This window comes from Carassius gibelio, chromosome B5 (genome assembly GCF_023724105.1).
Source record: "Carassius gibelio isolate Cgi1373 ecotype wild population from Czech Republic chromosome B5, carGib1.2-hapl.c, whole genome shotgun sequence".
In the NCBI taxonomy this organism is placed as follows: Eukaryota; Metazoa; Chordata; class Actinopteri; order Cypriniformes; family Cyprinidae; genus Carassius; species Carassius gibelio.
Genome location: NC_068400.1, coordinates 28,445,007 through 28,465,614, shown reverse-complemented (window position 1 = coordinate 28,465,614; position 20,608 = coordinate 28,445,007). Strand labels below are relative to the sequence as shown.

The 20,608-nt window shown below is 39.0% G+C and overlaps 1 protein-coding gene across 2 annotated transcripts in view; it reads left to right on the top strand.

Annotated features, from left to right (window-relative positions):
- The window catches only part of LOC127957251 (death-associated protein kinase 1), a 105,132-nt gene extending 85,101 nt beyond the window's left edge, over window positions 1-20,031 (top strand). For both annotated transcript variants that reach the window (XM_052555704.1, XM_052555705.1), the window contains 11 exons: window positions 2,151-2,348; window positions 2,558-2,755; window positions 4,640-4,738; window positions 8,754-8,831; window positions 9,662-9,878; window positions 11,368-11,553; window positions 11,810-12,007; window positions 13,342-13,480; window positions 13,627-13,747; window positions 15,598-15,786; window positions 17,097-20,031. In XM_052555704.1, coding sequence (XP_052411664.1) covers window positions 2,151-2,348; window positions 2,558-2,755; window positions 4,640-4,738; window positions 8,754-8,831; window positions 9,662-9,878; window positions 11,368-11,553; window positions 11,810-12,007; window positions 13,342-13,480; window positions 13,627-13,747; window positions 15,598-15,786; window positions 17,097-18,365 — 2,892 coding nt within the window. In that variant the 3' untranslated portion in view covers window positions 18,366-20,031. The remainder of the gene's footprint in view (window positions 1-2,150; window positions 2,349-2,557; window positions 2,756-4,639; window positions 4,739-8,753; window positions 8,832-9,661; window positions 9,879-11,367; window positions 11,554-11,809; window positions 12,008-13,341; window positions 13,481-13,626; window positions 13,748-15,597; window positions 15,787-17,096) is intronic.
- Window positions 20,032-20,608: the final 577 nt, after the last annotated feature.

Sequence of the window (20,608 nt, the reverse complement as noted above, 5' to 3'; positions counted from 1 at the left end):
CTCTGCTCGAGCCAGAGAGACCGGGACGGGTGGCGACAGAGGGGTCTGCTGCACTCCCCTTGAGGAGTGAGAGACGCGATCGCAGCGCTGCCATGTTCATACGCCCACAGTAGACGCATGAATCATCCACGAGCGCAGCCTCAGCGTGTTGGACGCCCAGACACTGCAGACAACGCTCGTGACCGTCAACCGAAGACAGGAAACGACCGCATCCAGAAGGACACGGACGAAACGGCATCTTGAAAAAGACGCGAATCATCCGTGATTTGCTCTTTTAGAACTGTCTCTTTTAGCCGAAGCGCCCAGGGGAATCGCCGTCTCGCAGGGACACCGCTGTAACGCGCCGTCACACCGACCAGGAACAGTTCAGCAAAAACAAAGATGAATGGCTTTGTAGTGATCTTCTTCATCGACTACTCGGCTCCGAAGCAAAAATCTAATGAGTGGATGCACCTGTCGCCCTATTTATACCCGCTGGCACGGGGAGTGGCTCAGGTGTGTTAATCCACTTGCCAATTTCATTGGCGTTTTCTCTTAAAATCAGAGATGATTGGCCTCCCAAGTGAGACCCCATTTGTCGGTCGACATAACTCATAGTGACCGACAGATAGGGAACCTTAAAATGTTCATCCAATCATATTGCTTGGTTCAAAGGATTATGATTACAATACACTGTCCTACCTGACTGTCAGTGTATGTATTTGCATATCTCGCCACACCCTGTTCGTGCAGACATGATACTTCATCACCCTACATTTAAAGGGTAATTACAGATCTAAAAAGAGTAGTGTTGGGTTGGTCATGTGACCTTAGTTGTTTCATCAGTCATGAGATGTCTGCCCCCATGAGGCATGTAAATAAAGCTACTCTTATTAGCTTTCTGCGTCTTCATCTCATGTGAGTCCACATGAAGTACTGTTTTTAATGATGAAGAAATTAAGTGTATCTTATTATTATTATTATTATTATTATTTCACATTTCATAATTATTTTAAAGTGCTCCATTATGGGTAATGAAAGGTTCATATTTTGGTTTTGGGAGTCCCCAACACCAGGCTGACATGCATGCAAGGTCAAAAAAACACTTTCATTGAAAAGACCAACAAGTGGGCGGGCAATATGCTAATGTTTCATGCTGATGTCATATGAAACGGCTCGGGATTCATTTTAAAAATGACTCTCTTCAATGATTCAAAGTCGACTCTTTCTTTTGAGATAGAGTAACTTTATACACGGTGCACTTTCAGATTTAAAACTTTGCAGGATGTTTTCATTCTTTTAGAGCTGTGTTACACACTGCAAGAAAGCTCATTTTCCAAAACCCATAATAGGGGCACTTTAAAATAGTTTTCAATAGACACTACAGTAGCCAGTAAGATTATTTTTGTAACGATGTATTAAATTGTTTAAAAGTGACGGTAAAGAAAAAAAAAATCTGCATATTAAAATGATTTCTGAAGGAGTGAAATTCAGCCTTAGTGAGCATAAGAGACTTCTTTTAGAAAATCCCACCAACCCCTAAATTTGAATGCTTTCAACTTTTCTTTTTTAAAAGGAAATGCTTAATTTCAGATGTCTTTGATGACAGTGGGAAATGTAAGTGTAATAAATGGTTTCGCGAGTGCTGAAGTGGCATGAGTGCTCTCCCGCCACGTAAGCAAAAGTGTCCTAGTTGATAGATTTCAGGAAGGAGTCACCCTTAAAAAACATGCTGTACCTTAAATTAATGAGCCTGAAGCACCACTCAAGAGAAATGCAATAAAGAAAATCATTTTAGGATAATGTGTGAGTTAAATTATTACAACAACAATCAATATTGTGCACAACCAAATTATTATTTAATAGTATTACACAAATCATTTTATAGCGGTTACTTTTGCCATTATCACAATATTAGGTTACCATCCTACTTTTGCAGTTTATTTTAATATCCTGCTCTGAAAGCCAAAATTGCAAAAGAAAACCAATATTCACACGCCATCCCAGGAGGCAGACACATTCATTGGAGGTGTCAGGGTCGCAGCTAATTAAGAGCAATTCGTCACATGAAACGGCCTTGACACAGACTAATGTTTTGTTAGCTCCATGTGTTCAAGGTTATTTATGAGCTCTTGGTCTGAATGCCAAAGACTGTTTTCATGCCTCCACAGGAGCAGGAGACACCTCTCCACTGTGCAGCCTGGCACGGTTACTCTGCGGTGGCCAGAGCCTTGTGCGAGGCTGGCTGCGATGTGAACGCCCGGAATCGTGAGGGCGAGAGCCCGTTACTCACCGCTTCTGCCCGCGGCTTCAAGGACATTGTGGAGTGTCTGCTGGAGCATGGGGCGGACTTGGACTCTGCTGATAAGGTGAGGACAGACACTTATTAAATATTAACCATTAACAACTGAAGTGCTGTAGGGTGTTTTATTGTTAATTAATTTTTATATTAAAACACATTTTTCTGATTCTTCTGATGCATGCTGTTTTTGTTGTATACACTGGTAGCTTGCCATTCAAAACAATTATTGATTACCCTTCACCATTGATCATGGTTTGGTGCATCTGTGTATTTCAGGACGGTCACATTGCTCTGCATTTGGCAGTGAGGAGATGTCAGATTGAAGTGGTGAAGTGTCTGCTCAGCCATCACTGTTATGTGGACCACCAGGACCGCCACGGCAACACACCCCTTCACATCGCCTGCAAGGACGGCAACATGCCTGTGGTCATGCAGATCTGTGCGGCTAAAGCCAATCTGGATATTCCCAACAAAGTGAGTTTCAAACAGGATTGGTATATCCTCTAAAAAAATTTTTACCATTTAATTTTTTTCTTTTTAAAGTTTAATTTTTAGTAATCACATCTCATGCTTTTGTCAGTTTTATTAGTATTTTGTTTTAAAATATTGCTATTTAAGAATTGTTTATATTTCATTTGACATTTTTTAATATATATACAGTTTGAATGGTGTATGATAAAATACCCTTATAAAATAAAATATAATATAAATAATTTCATGTCTAATTTCAAATTACAGTCATCACAACTTTACCTACCTATTAACAAATTGTACATATTTTTAAAAAACCCTTTACCTCTAGTTACATAATTTAATTTTTCAAGAGCAAGGTTATAAGTCATCTCTTTGGTCCACTGTGAAAGGACAGGTCTTTGAATGTTCTTCCATACTAAAGCAATTACGTTTGACTTGTAACAAACTAAAATCTTTAAGCTTCCACATGTTTGCAGTTAAAGAAAAATTTAAGGATATATATTCTATAATCATAGTTTTGGTCCCAAAGGGATTTTTTTCTCCAGTCATTTCAGAAACCATTATATACTAGTTTTTACCTTTGTCTTATTCAAGTATTAATGTGTGCGCTTTTTTGTCTTGAATCATCATCCACTGCTTTTTCAGTTCTTCGAGGTTTAGTTCACACAAGAATGAAATTCGTCCATGTTCTACTCTCACACTTTCAGAATAATCCAATTGGAGTTATATAAAAAATTGTTCTTGCTCTTCCAAGTCTTTTAATGGGGATAAGCGGGTGTTTGTTGTCAACAGTTCAGTAGATGTGAAATAAAGTGACACCTTTGTAATAAACATCCCTCACATGGCTCCGGGGGGTGAATAAAGGCCTCCTGTAACAAATCCATGCATTTTTGTAAGATAAATATCCAGATTTCACTTTTTTTCTAACATCTGCTTACTCTGGGACACAGAAGACGTGCAGGCGGAAGATGGAAGACGTATGTGTCGCGCACACCTCTGGGAAATGTAGGAGCAAAGGCTTATTTCGAGGTCTCCTCTTGGCTTATTCTGAAATCCTCCGACGTTTTTCTTTAAAAATCCTCTTTTTGTGCTTCTAATTCGTGACCAGTGTTTAGTTTTGTTCTCTCTCCACACTCGTCACTAACCACGCAGTGCTGATGTACTATGACAGAGAAGAGCAGGTACCCGGGAACAAAGAATGTGTACAGACATCCACCTGCACGTCTTCCGGTTCTCCACATTCAGCAGAAGTGAGAAAAAAAGTGTTTATTATGTTTGAAATCTGGATATTTATATTATAAGTATGCATGGAATTGGTACAGGAGGACTTTATTCACCCCCCGGAGCCATGTGAGGCACGTTTTATTATCGATTCGTGCACTTTATTTCACGTCTTCTGAACCGTTGACGACAAACAACTGCTTACCACATTGAAAGACTTGGAAGAGCAAGGACAATTTTTTTAATATGACTTCAAATGGATTATTTTGAATGAAGAAAAGTCACACACACCTACGATAATTCAAAAGTGAGTAGAACATGGACAAATATTCATTCTCGGGTGAACTAACCCTTTAGAATCCCCTCAAGTGACCCCATTTATTTGGTTGCAATTTTCTTGAATATTTACATACCAGTTATGCATGCTTGTTAATTATGTGTGAAATGTTTAAATGGCACTTCCATTACAGCTGGAAGACGATTTGAGTTCCTTCTAACTGAGGGCTGTACCGGTCAAGAGGAACTGAATTATATTCATATGAAATTGAATCATAAGCATTCTGCACTCTTATACACTTGAACAATTTTCTTTTCTAGTTCGATTTGCGATGAATAATTCTCAGAGAGGGTGTTAATGGATGTGTGCTTTCTATTTGTCTGTAGTTTGGGAGGACACCTCTTCACGTGGCAGCTAGTAACGGTGGTCTGGAGGTGGTGCGTCATCTCTGTGTTACAGGAGCCAACACAGAAGCCATCACTAATGTAAGTTCAAGACCATCAGGGGTTTGATGTGAATAAATAATATATCATTTGTAACGGGATTATATATATATATATATATATATATATATATATATATATATATATATATATAATATAAAAAAATGTAATATTTCTATATATAAAATAGTAACATATGTTCCACATGCTCTCCAAAGCTTTCTGTTGTTTAGTTTGGCTGCGCTCTTCTTTTAGTGTTAGATACTGAGGTGTAGCACTGAGCCGATGTCCTGCCCTCTTAGCACATTAATCAAATTGCAGTCTCTTTATCTCTTTAAATAAGTGTTCATTTATCATTCACGACAGCCTAGATTACAATTCTGTCCTTAGTCTTTAATCTTACAGTCAGCTGTGTCTTGTCTCATATAGTGCCTCTCCTGTCGGTTTGCGTGATCTTATGTGATTGTGTGAGTGTCCCTTCTTTGAGTGACTGATTTTTAATCTGACTTATTCTGCGTCTTAATATGTGGTTGTCAGGATTTATATGTCTGATATTTGTGCATTTCTTTGGTCTGTAATATAAGGATGTATCTTCTACTGGAGGTTATTAGCCTAGTGCATTAAAATGTGCTTTGCCAGAGTGAAGGTTTTGAATGAAAATGTACCAGTGGAGAATCATTATTTCAGGGACAGCACGCCCCAATGAGCCCCCAACCTACTCATCCTAAACAATGTATGTTTTCAATCAATAACCCCAACATCCTTCCCCTCCGCCGGCCCTTGCTCACACCCCTTTCCTCAACACCATCTGAAAGCGCTCCTCCTCGTGTTAATATTGTATAGTGGCTGATGCACAATGCATGTTACAGCACACAGGAATTTAGAGAATCCATAATTCATTGCCAGAGGCTTATGGGTCGGCGGCTTGAGAAAGAAAAATATGGCATCCATATATAGTACGCCATTGATTAATGTGGCCTTCACACTTTATGTTTTGCTCCTTTTCTCACGTTTTTTTTTTCAGGCTATACGTTAACATACAAATGTGTGAGGTTGGTAAGATGATTTAACTACATCATTGCGCTAATTTAATTACATGAGCTGACAGTGAAAAATACTTCTGAATGTTAATTTCAGCATTTATGAAATGTTGCATTATTAAAATAAAAATGTACTGTTATTTATGGGGCCTAGGCTAACAATGTACAGTAGTTTTATTAACAGATTAATAAATATCGTAACAAATGTATTGCCCACTGTAAATGTTAGCTAATGCATTAACTGGAGTTAAGTAATGGGACTTTATTGTAAAATATAAGCAATTTTTAGACTGTTCTCATATGATTTCCAATGCTGCATTTATTTGATCAGAAATGCAGTAAAAATAGCAATATTTGTATTTTTATGCTATTTCAATATATTAAAAAAAAGTAATTTATTACTGTTATGGCAAAGCCATTTTTCCAGTCACATCTTTTTTTTAGAAATCATTTAAATATGCTGATTTTTTTGCTAAAAAATTATTTTATTATTATTTTATAATTATCAATGGTGAAAACAGTTGTGCTGCTTAATATTTTTGTAAAATTGTTTTCTAAAGATTATTTGATGAATATCAATTTCGAAAGAGTATCATTTTGAAATAGAAATCTTTTGTACTTTATAAGTGTCTTAACTGTCCCTTTTAATCAATTAATTTTTTCCTGCTGAATAAAAGTATCAGTTTCTTAAAAAAACAAAAAACATACTGACTTAGACGCCATATAAACAGTAATGTATGTATGTTTCAGTCCATGATTTTCACCTGTTTTATGATAAAATGGGGGGGGGGGGCATAATATTTGAGACTTGGAAGAAAGCCTCTTTTAAACTGGACCAGTAACCAGTCACATTGCCACTTATTCAACTATGTAGACATGTGCCACAAAGCCATGCACAACACTCAAGCATGATGGTTCACGGTCTACTATGGCATCTCTTCATATATTTTTCATGTCTCCCTTTTCCAGAACACTAATGATAAGCTGCAGTCTCAATGTGTCAAGCAAACAATAGATTTGGCTCCCTCACATAAGGATGCTCCATTCATCCTTGAGATTTTTAGGCATCTTTTGGGAGTCGACCATAAATCAATAAAATGAATTCAAGCACATCCTCATGGGGACACATAGCTGAGCTGGAGACGAGCAGACAGACACAAAAAGAGTCTGTGCATAAGAAAATGGGGCAGATTTCTGCAGTAACATCTCCTGAAGTCTTTGTTTAATCAAGCCACGTTAGATAAGAGTAATTACACTGCAGCAAAGCTTTCCCATTACTATCCTCTTCATCGGAGCTTTAACACCTCTGCTCCGTTCACCACATCCTCTTTCGCTGTCGTCTGCGTGGGGTGTGTCGGGTCTGGTTAAATCTTCCCCGTCGGTTCGAGGAGGATCACAGCTGTTTCTGGTTGTTCCCCAGGTGTTCAGTGTGGGTTTGTGTTGCTGTGTAAGAGATTGTGTACATGTATTCTGAGGGGTTAAATCAGTAATGGTTTTGGTCGAGGTCTGTGACTGTGGTGAGTTTTGGGTAAACAGATTTTTTTTTCAGATAACAAAGACTGCTCTGCTCTGAGTTTCAAGGTTTCTCTAATGCTCTCTTTGGGTTTGTATGTTTTACAGCATTTTTACATATGACATTTCTCTGGAACATGCTTCCTTCAGGGGCCATTGCCCCGCCGCAGCTGGTGTCTCCTAATGCTGATTTCACAATCACACATCTGCTGCCGCCACTGCCTCCTGGGATGTTCCTATGTGTGTCATTTCGGTTGTAATAAAATGAACACATTTGTATTTCTTTTTTTTTTTCTTTTTTTCTTTTTACTTGCAGACAAAGACAAAAAGCTTTTATAGAGCTTGTGAAACTAGACGGCACAGGAGGTGCATTAGTTGTGTAATTGATGCTTTCATTATGTATTTTATCATTCCGGTGCTACCAAGTAAAATGATGAGAAAAGTAGATTGGTTGGATCTCATTAACTGCCTTAAATGAGTCCCCTTTTCCAGGGGGGTTACTTGATATAAATAACACCTGGGGTTTAGTCCATTAGTGCCAGATTATGGAGGCAAAGCTTCCAGGTATCAATTTATTAGGATTTTTAATTTGATGACTAATACTGATATGTGTGTGTGTGTGTGTGTGTGTGTGTGCGCATTTATTTGGATGCTGTTCTTTTGAACTTTGTGTTCATCAAAGTATCTATTTTTCAATATATGTAAACACTTAATGTTAGAGAAAAATACCAATTTTGTAACAGTGGATATATATTAAGAGCCAGGCAATATTTTATTCCATGGTGAAATTGACATCACCTGGACTGTACGGTGCTAAATAGACTTCTAGCAGCTGAAGAGACATTTTCCATGGGCGGACAGACAGATCGCAGCAGAAGTGAGAAGTGGTGGGTGAACCGTTGAAGGAAAATATTACCCACTATATCACAACTCTTTTTCAGTAAGAGCCACAGTCAGGCAGAACAGAATCACATGCAATCCCATGAAACCGTTGCAAATGAGTGAATGACTGTGTGCCAGGATGCCACACCGGTTCAGACTTATAATTGTTTTGAAATGATCATTTTTGTGGGGTCTTTTATATACCCCCATTTCATATATACAATCATCTGACATGTCTTGAAGGCAGCATTGCACCTGTCAGCCATAATCATCACTGCACCCGCTGTTGTAATGTACTGTGAGTCACGCTGTTCAGCTCTTAGGTGATTTTCTCTCTCTCTCTTCTTTCTTTCTCACTTTTTCTTGTTAGCTTCTCACTCTCTCTTTTACACCCTACCCTGCAAACACACACACACTCTCTCTCTCTCTCTCTCTGTATCTCTGTATCTATCTGAGCTTTATTAGTGTGGTGGTCTGGTAATACTGAGCAGATGAAAGGCTGACAGACTTTTATTTATCTAGCTGTACTCATTCATCTGTGTCACTGGACGCTGACGGGCCCTGCATTGCCTGTAATCTTCTGTGCGCTGCAGTTTATCCATCACTGTCATTGTCTCTCGCAGGATGGGAAGACAGCGGAGGATCTCGCGATTGCAGAGCAGCAGGAGCATGTAGCAGTGCTGCTGGCCAAGCTGAAAAAGGTGCGACTTTTGTTTATTATTCATCTCACTGAGACTCAAGAGACATTCATTTGCATTACACGAATGCTCTGTGAAGGCTTATTAGATCCTAGTTGTACTTTATAAGAGATGACGGTTTCACTCAATTATGATTCTTATCCCATTGAAATGTATGCTGAATTGGATATTTTTTTGTTGTGAAATCCACATGGGGAAATGCTTTCAGAACTAAAACTGGATAGGCACTGTTGCACTGTATAGTGTCATGTTCTTACTGTGTTTTATTGGATATGTACTGTGGCATTCTTTAAAATACCTTGGAACAACATAAATATGAAGGTCCAGTAATAAGGTAGTCAATCAGAACATTGGTGTTTATTATAACTGAAGCTTGCAGCCTCTCAAACATGGCATCCTATCTGCCAATTAATCTCACAGATGGCTCTTGTGTAGCCCTTTGATGAGGCGAAAACATTTTCAAAGTTACTAAAAATAGATTTTTCATATAGATATGTCAATAAGATATTTCACCTCTAATTTTAATGTTCAGACGTACGGTTTGTCTATTAACCACACACTTGATTTTAGATTTTGGAAGTCTTTTAATTTGACGGTCACATACTGTACATGATTTAATGTATGGCATTAGGCGTCTTGCATTTTGCTTCAAAACTTTGATTATACTCAGTTTGAGGACTCTGAATATTAGCTATTAAGAGCCTATTTATTACACTCATTAGGATGCACTGAGCACTCTTGGACACATTAACATTATGTCACTGGTCCAAATGTCATATTGTAATGCTACTGGATTGTGCTTATTTGCATACCCTTTGTGACTGGTCCTACAGGACAACCACAAGAGCATTTACATCCAGCAGCTGCGGCCTACACAGACCCTCCAACCTCGCATCAAACTCAAGCTGTTCGGCCACTCGGGAGCGGGGAAGAGCACTCTGGTGGAGTCTTTGAAGTGTGGCATCTTGCGGAGTTTCTTCAGGAGGAGGAGGACCAGGTTGACCAACCCTGTCCGGCACCCAGCCTCACCTGTCACCTCCAAACCTGCAGGTAGGGTGATGTGATTTCCTTCTTTATCAATAAAAAAGCTGAAAGTCCAAGGAATTGTTCTTTTCAAGATATAGATGAGTTTGTTTCTTCATCAGAATGTATTTAGAGAAATTTGTATTCTCTTACTTGATCACCAATAGATCCTCTGCAATGAAATAAAAAAAAGAGTAATCCACAAAGCGGTTCCAGTCCATTAATTAAGAAACTGCACTTTGTAAGAAACAAATCCTTCAAGGCATTTTACCTTTAAATCATCATCTCTGACCGATATACCAGTCCATAATCCATAAAAATGCTTTCTGCAGTGGAAAAAGTCCATCCCCTGTTGTCCGCTGACATCAAAATCCACCAACATATTTGTTTTCACATGTAAATAATGCTTGAGCTATGAATATTTCTCTCTCGATTCAGCCAAGATGACTTGTTCATTGGAGAAAGCAATGTTTTTAAGTTAAAAACTGTTTTAAGTTCAAAATTGATTTATTTATTACAAACATGCAGCTTTCCACTTTTAAGAAGATGTGAATTGATGGGTGGGAGTCTTGTGGATTATTGTGATGTTTTTATCAGATGTTTGAACTCTCGTTCTGACGGCACCCATTCACTGCAGAGGATCCAATGGTGAGCAAGTGATTTAATTCAGAATTTCTCCAAATCTGTTACGATGAAGAAACAAACCCTGGATGGCCTGAGGGTGAGGACATTTTCATTTTGGGTGATCGATTCTTTTTGGATTATAGAACTTTTTCTGGTCCAGGTTTGTTGGCTTTCCTCACTCATTCCCAGATTAACACACGTCATAGTGCTATCCTTGGAAGATGCAATCACATCAGTGTAATGCGTTACAAATGAAGCAAACTTTTTTTTCTCACATTTACTATCACAGCCAAATTGAGGAAATGGTTTCTAGATTTCTATGAGAAAAGTTTTTAGAAAGAACCAAAGTTCAGTGGAAAGCGTTGATTGTGCGAGACATATGCAGCACTGTGTGACTAACACATTTACAAGGTTTAAAAAAAAAAAAGAGTACTCCTGTGGTTTTTTCAGGAATTGTGTTTTTCCCAGCTGAGCTATTTTTATTATGTATGTATGTGGTGATACTGGCTCATCTCTTGTGGAGTTTTTTAACACAGTCTTTGTCCATTACCAGCCCATATCTTTATCGTCAAATGAAGTTTTTTTTTTTTTTTTTTTGTGTAATCTCAAAATATATATCAGAAAAAGGGATTTATTTTTCTGTCAACACTGGGGAAGCTGGAATCAGGCCTTTAGGAAAGAGCTCCCCCATGTGGTGGGTTTCCACATTTTAGGGATATTTCAGTACATTTTATAAACCCTCAAATAATATTCATAATTTATCCTTTAGCTACAAACATAACCTTATTTCATATATTGTCATATATTGTTAATATCTATTATAAGAAGTCCATTCCATCGTTTACAGTCTCTTTCTTTTTTTCTTCCCTGTTTGTGTGTTGTGTGCCTGTAGTGTCGGTCAGCATCTCTAACCTGTACCCAGGCTGTGAGAATGTCAGTGTGCGGAGCCGCAGTATGATGTTTGAGCCCAGTTTGACTAAAGGAGTGCTGGAGGTCTTTAGTCCTGTCCATAACGCTCTCTCCACGGCTGACGACACCGCCACCAAAGCCATCGACATCCAGAACGCCAATGTCAATGGTAAAAGTCATTTACGGGAAATAATAAATAAGACTCCCCAAAAATGAGAATTGATTTGTATTTTAATATATTTTCAAATGTAATGTATTCATGTGAAGGCAAAGTTAAATTTTCAGTAGCCATAACTTTAGTCTTCGGTGTCATATGATCCTTTAGAAATCAAGAATAATAAAAAATAACAAAGAACAGCATTGTTTTGAAATGTTTTATTGTTTTATTGTTTATTTGATGTATTGTATTATGTAATATTCTTTAGGTGTTGGAGACTTCAGTATATGGGAGTTCTCTGGTAACCCCGTCTACTTCTGCTCATATGACTACTTTGCTGCAAATGACACCACAGCCATTCATCTGGTCTTATTCAGCCTGGAGGAACCTTACGAGACTCAACTGAACCAGGTCACATTCTGGCTCAACTGCCTGAAAGCTCTCACGCTGCCAGAGGACAACATCGGTATGTGCAAGTGTGTGTCTCCTGAGACTACAGTGTACAATGTATGGATTTCTTCTTGTCCTTTCTAGAGGGCTTTCCATTACAGTAATTACAGGGATCAGCAGAAGTTGTGAAGTCTGTGATTAAAGAGGTTTAAGGAGCAGTTTTACAACTTTTCTCTATTGAAATTAACCTTTTTTTTTACTTTGATACTATATAGTTATTTTGTGCAGAATAATTTATTTATTTATTTTATTATTTTGTAATATTATTTTCCTTGTACAAGGGAAACTTGTACAAAATATTTATTTTTCTATTTAAATATGAATGCTTTATTAGTATTTAAACCAATAAGCAACTGTACAATGAAGTTACCCATAGATAGCCTGTTGCTTTGAAAGTAGGGCTTTTTTAAGTGCATTAATTACACATTATCTTGTTATTGTGGCAAATGAGTAAAGCATTAAATAGACATAACAAAGTCTGGCTGTAGTAGGCAATATATTATTTGTTTTATTTCCATGTCATTGGAATTGGAACACAAGTCTATAACTGGCAAAAATATATATAATTTTTTTTTTCCATTGAGTTAGTCAGTCTATCCGAGGCCTGTTCACACAGAATGCATTATCACATTCATTTGATCTATTTATGCATGTTTTCACACCATGAGCACCATTTTTTTTTCTCTGACATGTTTAAAGTAATTTAATTCAATTTATGCATTTAGCAGATACTTTTATCCAAAGCGACTTGTGACAGTGCAATCAAGCTAACATTTTTTTACCTAAAGTGTTCCCTGGGAATCGAACCCACAACCTTTTACTGCTAACGCAATGCCCTACCACTTGAGCCACAGGAACAGTTCTTATTTTAGAAAGCTCTCGAGACCCCTTGCATTCCCATTCCCACATTCTTATCACATGATTTATAATATAAATAATAGTTTTGAATGAACAAGTTAAATTGACAGTCATAGAAAATAGCCCATGCATGCAGTTTTGGTCTCTGTGTATCACTGTTTCACTCTTCTCCATTCTGTGTCCTGTTTATAGTTTTCTCATTCTTGTCTCTCTCGAACTCTCTCTGGTAATTTCAGCCTGGCTGGCCTTTGCTTTCACTGTAGTGATGATGGTTGATGAATTTGTGTAAGTACTGTAGCAGGCACATCCATAGTGTTATGGATAATGCCAAAAGAGAGTCTGTGCATCAGTCTTATTCTAGGAATCTAGTTTTTGCTCTATGGTTCCCAGATATATTTGATGTTTTTGTGTTTATTTGAGAGTTGAGATTGTGCATAATGATCACAGATGTTAAGAATAGACGATAAAACTGCCTCTCTGTTGTATCCACAGCCTTCGGAGGGAAGATCAGGAATCCACTGTGTGTGGTCCTGGTGGCCACACATGCTGACATTGTGAATCTGCCCCGGTCGTTTGGGGGAGAGTTCAGCTATGACAAGGAGAGATCTCTACTTAAAGAAGTCAGAAACAGGTGATTAAATCAATAGAAAATGTCAGTTTGAAGCTATGAGACCTATAAGTACTTTAAGTGATCATTTTTGAAGTACTGACTACATCATAGTGATTAAAGGGATTTGATTGGATGAGCCAAACTATTAAACTGATTATACCTCCCAGGTTTGGAAATGATCTGCATATTGCAGAGAAGCTCTTTGTCATGGATGCAGGAGCGTCCAACTCCAGAGACATGAAGCTGCTGAGAAACCTTCTGTTAGAGCTCCGCAACACCATTATCTCTGTAAGATCGCTCTCCATTCTGCTACACCTCCCAGCACTTTGTCATTTAGCTACATTACCTACATGTAGCATTGGCATTGAAGGCATAGTTTACCCAAATGTGAAAATTCTGTCAATATTTACTGACCCTCATGTCGTTCTAGACCCATAAGACCTTTGTATATCTTTGGAACATAAATTTAGATATTTCTGCTGAAATCTAAGAGCTTTCAGACCCTGCATAGGCAGCAAGAGAACTACCACCTTCAAGGCCAAGAGAGGTCGTTAGGACATTGTTAAAATAGACCTTAATGTAAAGGCTGAATTATACTCCTATCGGACCTATGCCTCAGCCTTTACGCCATAGGCTATGCGCCAGTTTTCCTTTATACTTGTGTGTCGTTGTCCGCATCGACATGCAGTACACATGCAAACCACTAGTCTGCGGTGTCCTGCGGCATGTTGATAGTATAACCTGCAGTGCCACAACAAAAGCTGAAGAAGAAGCGGCTCATCGGAGAAGCATTATAACCTTGACTGTGGCAAATAAATATTAAATCAATAAATCATTATTTAAAACTACTAAAAGGAGACAACAACGGAACAGAAGAAGATAGTATTCTTTCAATCTCGACAAGGACTTGTACCACGGCAGATCAACATTGTTTGTTGCAGACAACTAGTGATATATAATGCTATGTAGTATAATAAATGATAAGACACTTGTTCTTTGCTTTGTTTTGTAAGATGTGTAACATTAAAATATATTAAAGTGCACACAAACATACACACAACTCAAGTACATACGGAGGGAGGGGTTCTAGCAGACCAATCACAGCGCTTGCGGTCCACGTAGAATTGACGTGTTGTTAGATTTTTGGGGAGGTGCATGTCAGGCTGTGGTGTAAGGGAGTACGTCTATGCGTAGGCTACGGCGTAGGTCCGACATAGAAGTATAAATCAGCCTTAAGAGTCCCACAGCACATGTGTATGGTGCTGCTGACGCAGGAGCCAACATTCTGATGTGCAACCCAGATGCCCTGTGCCTTGTTTGCAAGCAGAGGAATGCACATGCGTCATATTACTTTTGTGAACACATGCAAAGACTTTCATGGAAGACAAGAAATCGTTGAATAATGTCATTTTTGTTTTCTTTGCGCACAAGTATTCTTGTAGTTTTCTAAAATCAAGGTTGAACCACTGTCACATGGGCTATTTTAACGATGTCCTTGCTACCTTTCTGAGCCTTGAACGTGTCAGTTGCATTGTTTTCTATGGAAGGTCAGAAAGCTCTCGGATTTCTTCAAACAATATCTTAATTTGTGTTCTGAAGATGAATAAAGGTCATAGCAGTTTGGAACGGCATGAGGGGGAGTAATTAATGACAGAATTTTTTTTTATTCTGATCTAGGTCTGATCTCTATAATAAAGCCCTTTTCTTTACCATGCACACACGCACAGAAATGCACAATATCAAACACTAACACTCAGATCCCTCGTTAATACATTCTGCTCGTTCTCCTCCTAAATCTCTCTTTCGTCTCTCTCTCTCCTACACATACCTGTACAGATTACTTTCTCATCCGCCGTTATATTGTGTCTGGATTTTTTTGTATATTATGAAGGAAAAGGAAATAATGACTGTAGTTTTTAAATATGTAATTTAAACAGTACAATATATTTGAGGTGTTAAAGGAGACTTTATCAGTGGTGATTTCTACTATTGTTCCTACTTTCAGTTAATGGGGGAAAATATAGACCATATTAAGGGGGTTAGAAAAGAATTACCTAGCAACTACTTAACCAACTTAGCAACCCCATTGGCATTTTTTCCAGAGATGTAAAATAGCTTTTCTCTCCGTGTTGTCACAGAGCTGCAGGCCGATGACTCTGCTGGCAGAGAAGCTGTTGTCCACTCTGCCTTCCTGGAGGAAACTGAACGGGCCAAACCAGCTGATGTCATGGCAACAGTTTGTTGTGGATGTGCAAGAACAAATCAACCCTCTGGCCAGTGAAGACAATCTGCGGGAACTGGCTTCACAACTTCACAGCATGGGAGAGGTGTGTGTGTGTGTGGGCGGCCCAGTGAATGTGTGAGAGTGTGTGTGACGATCAGCAGATTAATAAATATGTATGAATGTTTGAATTATGGTTATATTGCTGTGGGTATAGCATAAGTGTGTTTGAAGTAGATGCTCTGTATCATTAATTAAAATGATTGTTTTCATACATAATGCTACACAATCGTACACGCCCCGCTATTAATGCCACATCCATTACTTCAAGACCACTCAAAGTATACAATGCAGAACATCTACAAACATGTTTTTATGTGGATTCAAATGAGTTGGTGGGTGTCAGCCACCAAATAGGGGCCTTTGCAATCTATTGACCACCCACAAGCATTACAACACGGCTTCACCGATAGAGAGAGCAGGTGAATGAGTCATTCTCATCAATATTAGTCATCTGTGTTTTCAGCAGCAGCACTTTAACACGTTTTAGGGAATGTTTTGATGTTGATGGGCTGAAATGCCAAGCTGTGATTCAGCTTTATTAACATTTGCTTGCATAAGGTACTCTGTTTAAGGGCTTCATCTCCTGTGTTTAACCTCAGCCCTTTAAAAATCCGTTATGTCATGTCTCTTCAAAGAATAAGTCACACAAAAATCAGCCTGTACTCATTTGTGTGAATCACAATGAAAAATGTTCATGACAATCTGGGCTGCCAAGCTCCAAAATAACAGAAAATATCTGTATAAATCATGTTTCATAAATGTATTTGCTCTATTCCAAGTCTTCTGAATTCATAAAATAGCTCAGAATAATGAGAGGACCCCAATTCAAGGCATTTCAAGTGCACCCCCATAACTACTGATTTACTGACTGATGAATTTATTCACATCTGTGTGAAAAGAATAAGTGAGTTGATCCCCAAAAGTGACACCTCTGCTGAACTGTAATGGAACCCACCTAAAGATCTGTTTGCACCAACTTTCAGCCTGGTTTTCACATACGATATACCTATTCAGGCCAAAGTGTATTCAGATTTTGTATTCACTCTGGTTATCACACAACACTAAATACAAAATAGAGAGACTAAAGAACCTGTTCCCGATTCTTCCTCTGTTAGTCACTGGTGCTTTGCAAAATAATCTATTAGTATCACTTTGTTGTAATTTCATGTAACAGCAGCAGCTCTTGGGATGTGATCAAAAGCATTAATCATATTGGGTGGACAGTTTTCTTATTAGTATTATGGAAAAAGGTTTAGATGCATTAACAGCCATTCAGTTTTTCTTGGTGTCTTTGGAATCTTGCAGTCACCCATTTGCTTGTACTCATCCTTTTTATACCCTTCTTTCTTCTAGATTAACATCATGCAGAGTGAGACTGTCCAGGATGTTGTCCTGTTAGATCCTCGCTGGCTTTGTGGTAACGTACTCGGCAAGCTCCTCTCAATTGAAACCCCCAAAGCGATCCACCACTACCGTGGCCGCTACCGCGTGGAAGAGCTCCAGGACCTTGTCTCCGAAGGTGACATCGATGAACTTCTCCAGGTGCTCGACGCCATGGATGTATGTGCCCGCGACTTAGCCAACCCCGGAATGGTTGACATTCCCGCCCTCATACGCACGGGTGGCCTCCAGCACACCTGGACCGACGAGGAAGACATCGAAGGCGAGGACACTCTGCTTTACGGTGGCGTGCGAGTCGTTCCTGCCGAACACTTGGCGCCATTCCCTTGTGGACTTTTCCATAAGTTTCAAGTGAACTTGTGCAGGTGGAGCCGGCAGCAGAAGCCAGAGGTGGAGGCTGAGGATGTGAAGTTGTGGAGCGGTGGAGCTCGGGTTGGACTCGGCAGCGCTGAGGCACTGGTTCTGCTTGTGAACCACGGACAGGGCATGGAGGTACAGTTACGAGGACCGGACTCCGATTCCGGCCGTTGCTATGCTTTGCTGGACACATTGTGCGGCATGGCAGAGGGTCTGTTAGCTGCTACATTACCCGGTTTGCTTACCGCCCGACATTATCTTAGCCCTCAGCAGCTGCGGGAACACCACGGCCCCGTCATGCTCTACCAACCAAGAGACTTTTTCCGTGCTCAGGCGCGAGGTGAGAACGCGCTTTCGAACACCATGGGCGGCTATCGTGAGAGCTTTGTCAGTATCGTAGCATTAGGTTGCACCCAGGTCTACAAACAGGGCAGTCTTGGAGGGGAAGTGCCCGCGGCGGAGGTCAGTCACCTGGCTAGACGCAAGCTCTGCCGCCTGCTGGACCCTCCCGATGCCCTTGGAAAGGACTGGTGCCTGCTTGCCATGAACTTGGGCCTTAGCGAGCTCGCTGCTAAATACAGTTCTGGCACCAACGGGACTCTGCCTGCAGACCCCCTTTCCCTTCCCAGTCCCACAGCCACGCTCCTGCAGGAGTGGAGCCAGCGACCCGATTCAACCATAGGCATTTTGCTCGCTAAGCTGCGAGAACTCGGTCGTCGGGATGCGGCCGATTTCCTCCTTAGAGCTGCACCCGTGTTCCGGGTCAACTTGGAAGTACTGGGCACCCCGCCGGAGCCCTACAGCCCGGTGTGTAACGGGGGCGGCACCTCCTTCAACTCCATCAGTTCCGTGATCTCTCGTTAGGACGTCACTTGTGTCTAGAGAAACGTGCAATTGTCCGGTGGAGCGGTGTTAAATCTCAAGCTCCCTGGTGTCCTGAGACTGAAGTATTTGAATCAGATACTCTGCTCAATTTTGTGATTTCTGAATGTTCATTCTTGGTGTCTTTGAAAAGGTGCCTATGTGCTTTTTTTCCTGCAAATCTTTTATTGACTGTCTCACGTTCCCAAGGTGAAACTGCAGGCAATCTTTTTTTTAAATGCCCTTAATAAAATAAAATTCTATTACTTTTATCAATTCGGACAGCTGTTATAGGGGAACTGTGCTAAATTTGATGACCGAATGATAGATCACTAAGTGCTTGGACGCATTATTTAATAAACGACTCAAACTATTGAGTGCCTTGAAGATGTTAAGTTGTTGACAAAGAGCCATTGTTATAGAGAAAATGGGATGGGCACCTCTGCAAGTGTTTCGGTGTTTACCTGTCTTCTGAAGCTTTTAATGAACAGATCTATTAGATTTACACTTTTTCTCAAACATACAAAATTGGGTCACTTGCATTTACTACCTGATTGTTCCTTATTGCAACTAAAATGCATCACTTTTCAGACAGGATTTTATTCAAATGACGAAGCACAAACAAAACATACTAAACATTCCTTTAAAAATCTAAATGCATGGTAAATCGTTTTTAAGTCTGGTTTTTAAAATCGCTCACATTTGTCTTATTCACACTTATAGCCTGCTTGACACATTGACTTTTGTGAAACATTACGGTTCTGTCTACCTGTCAAATGGAAATAATGAAATATTCCAGGCACTTACATGATACTGTGGTAAATTTTTGTTTCTCTTTATAAAGGTGACGTCAGTGTCCTGATAAGCACGATCTTTGTTACAACTGTTCAGCTTATTTTAATGTTCTGTTTTACACATTTACACTGTTGTTGAGTGTTTAAGAAATATATTTTAAACACGTAGTCATGTGTATACTTTACACTGGATAATTAATCATAAAATGCTATTCTAAGGGACTTAAATTGGGCAAAAGTGTAAAAAAAAATTGATATTTGCGGTGAAACTTGTGATGAGCGATGCCGTTCCTCAGTTAAAGGAATACCATTGTACTTAAAATGGTATATTGGACACAAATGAAGTGACAACTTGAAACCAGTAGATGGCAGCAAAGACTCTGTTACATCTCACATATGCTATAACTCTTTTTGCTCTCCTTCATTTGAGGTAGTTGCAGTTTCATCATCATGTCTGAAAGTCCAGACAGCTGTTCCATATTATATTTTGGGACAGGTCTATCCTCCAACCTTTCATCATTTCTCTTGCAGGCTTAAAATCACAAATGTTTCTAAAAGGGAATTGGGCATATTGTTGTTCTCTCATTCCAAAAGGCACATTTTTATTTTGTGATTAAGTCTATGTATTATGGAGCTCTTTCGCTGTTTAGCTGTGGTCAAGGTTCACGATTATCCCTCCTAAGACTTTAACAGGGTACATCAGAGGGGAGTTGATCCTGGTGTATTTAAGACTTGTACAGTCATTTCTTTGCACAAGACCTTCACATTATTACTCTATTTATATTTTGTTCGCATGTCTCTGAATGCCATGTCCTTAATACTTCCTCAAACTTTACAGTGTACTTCATTTTTTATAATAAATTGTTTACTCAATGGTTCTCTGTGTTATTTTTAAATAATTTGTACAGTGTTCATGCAGTATTTTGTTGTTATTGCCATATACAGTGCATTTACATTACCCTATTTTTTTAGCACAATAATAATTAATATATATACTATATATTATATAATATATAATAATAAAGGGCCTTTTCTAATACCAGTGTTGCTATACAAAGAATATTAGCCTATGGAACAACGTTAGTTACAAATATTCATAAACAAAAATAATAAACTACATAAACACTAGAGATTTTTTTTTTTTTTTTTTTTTTAGCTCAGATACGATAGAAGAGGTGATGAAGATTTCAGCATATTTTACCTTACAAAAAGTTAGATCTTTTGGTCTAAATTATGTAATTTTTAAATGAATGTGTCCTAATAATAACCTTTTCTCAAACATTTTAAAGTGCCCTCCAGTGGATTCTGGGTAAAGTTGCCTCCAATTAAACCGTGAGATGCAGAGCCAGCTAAAATGAATTGAAAATGACAATGATGACATTGCTGTGGATGAATAATTTGTCATGTGCTGTTTTTTTTTCCTTTTTTTTTTTTTTGAAGCGTCAGTGTGTG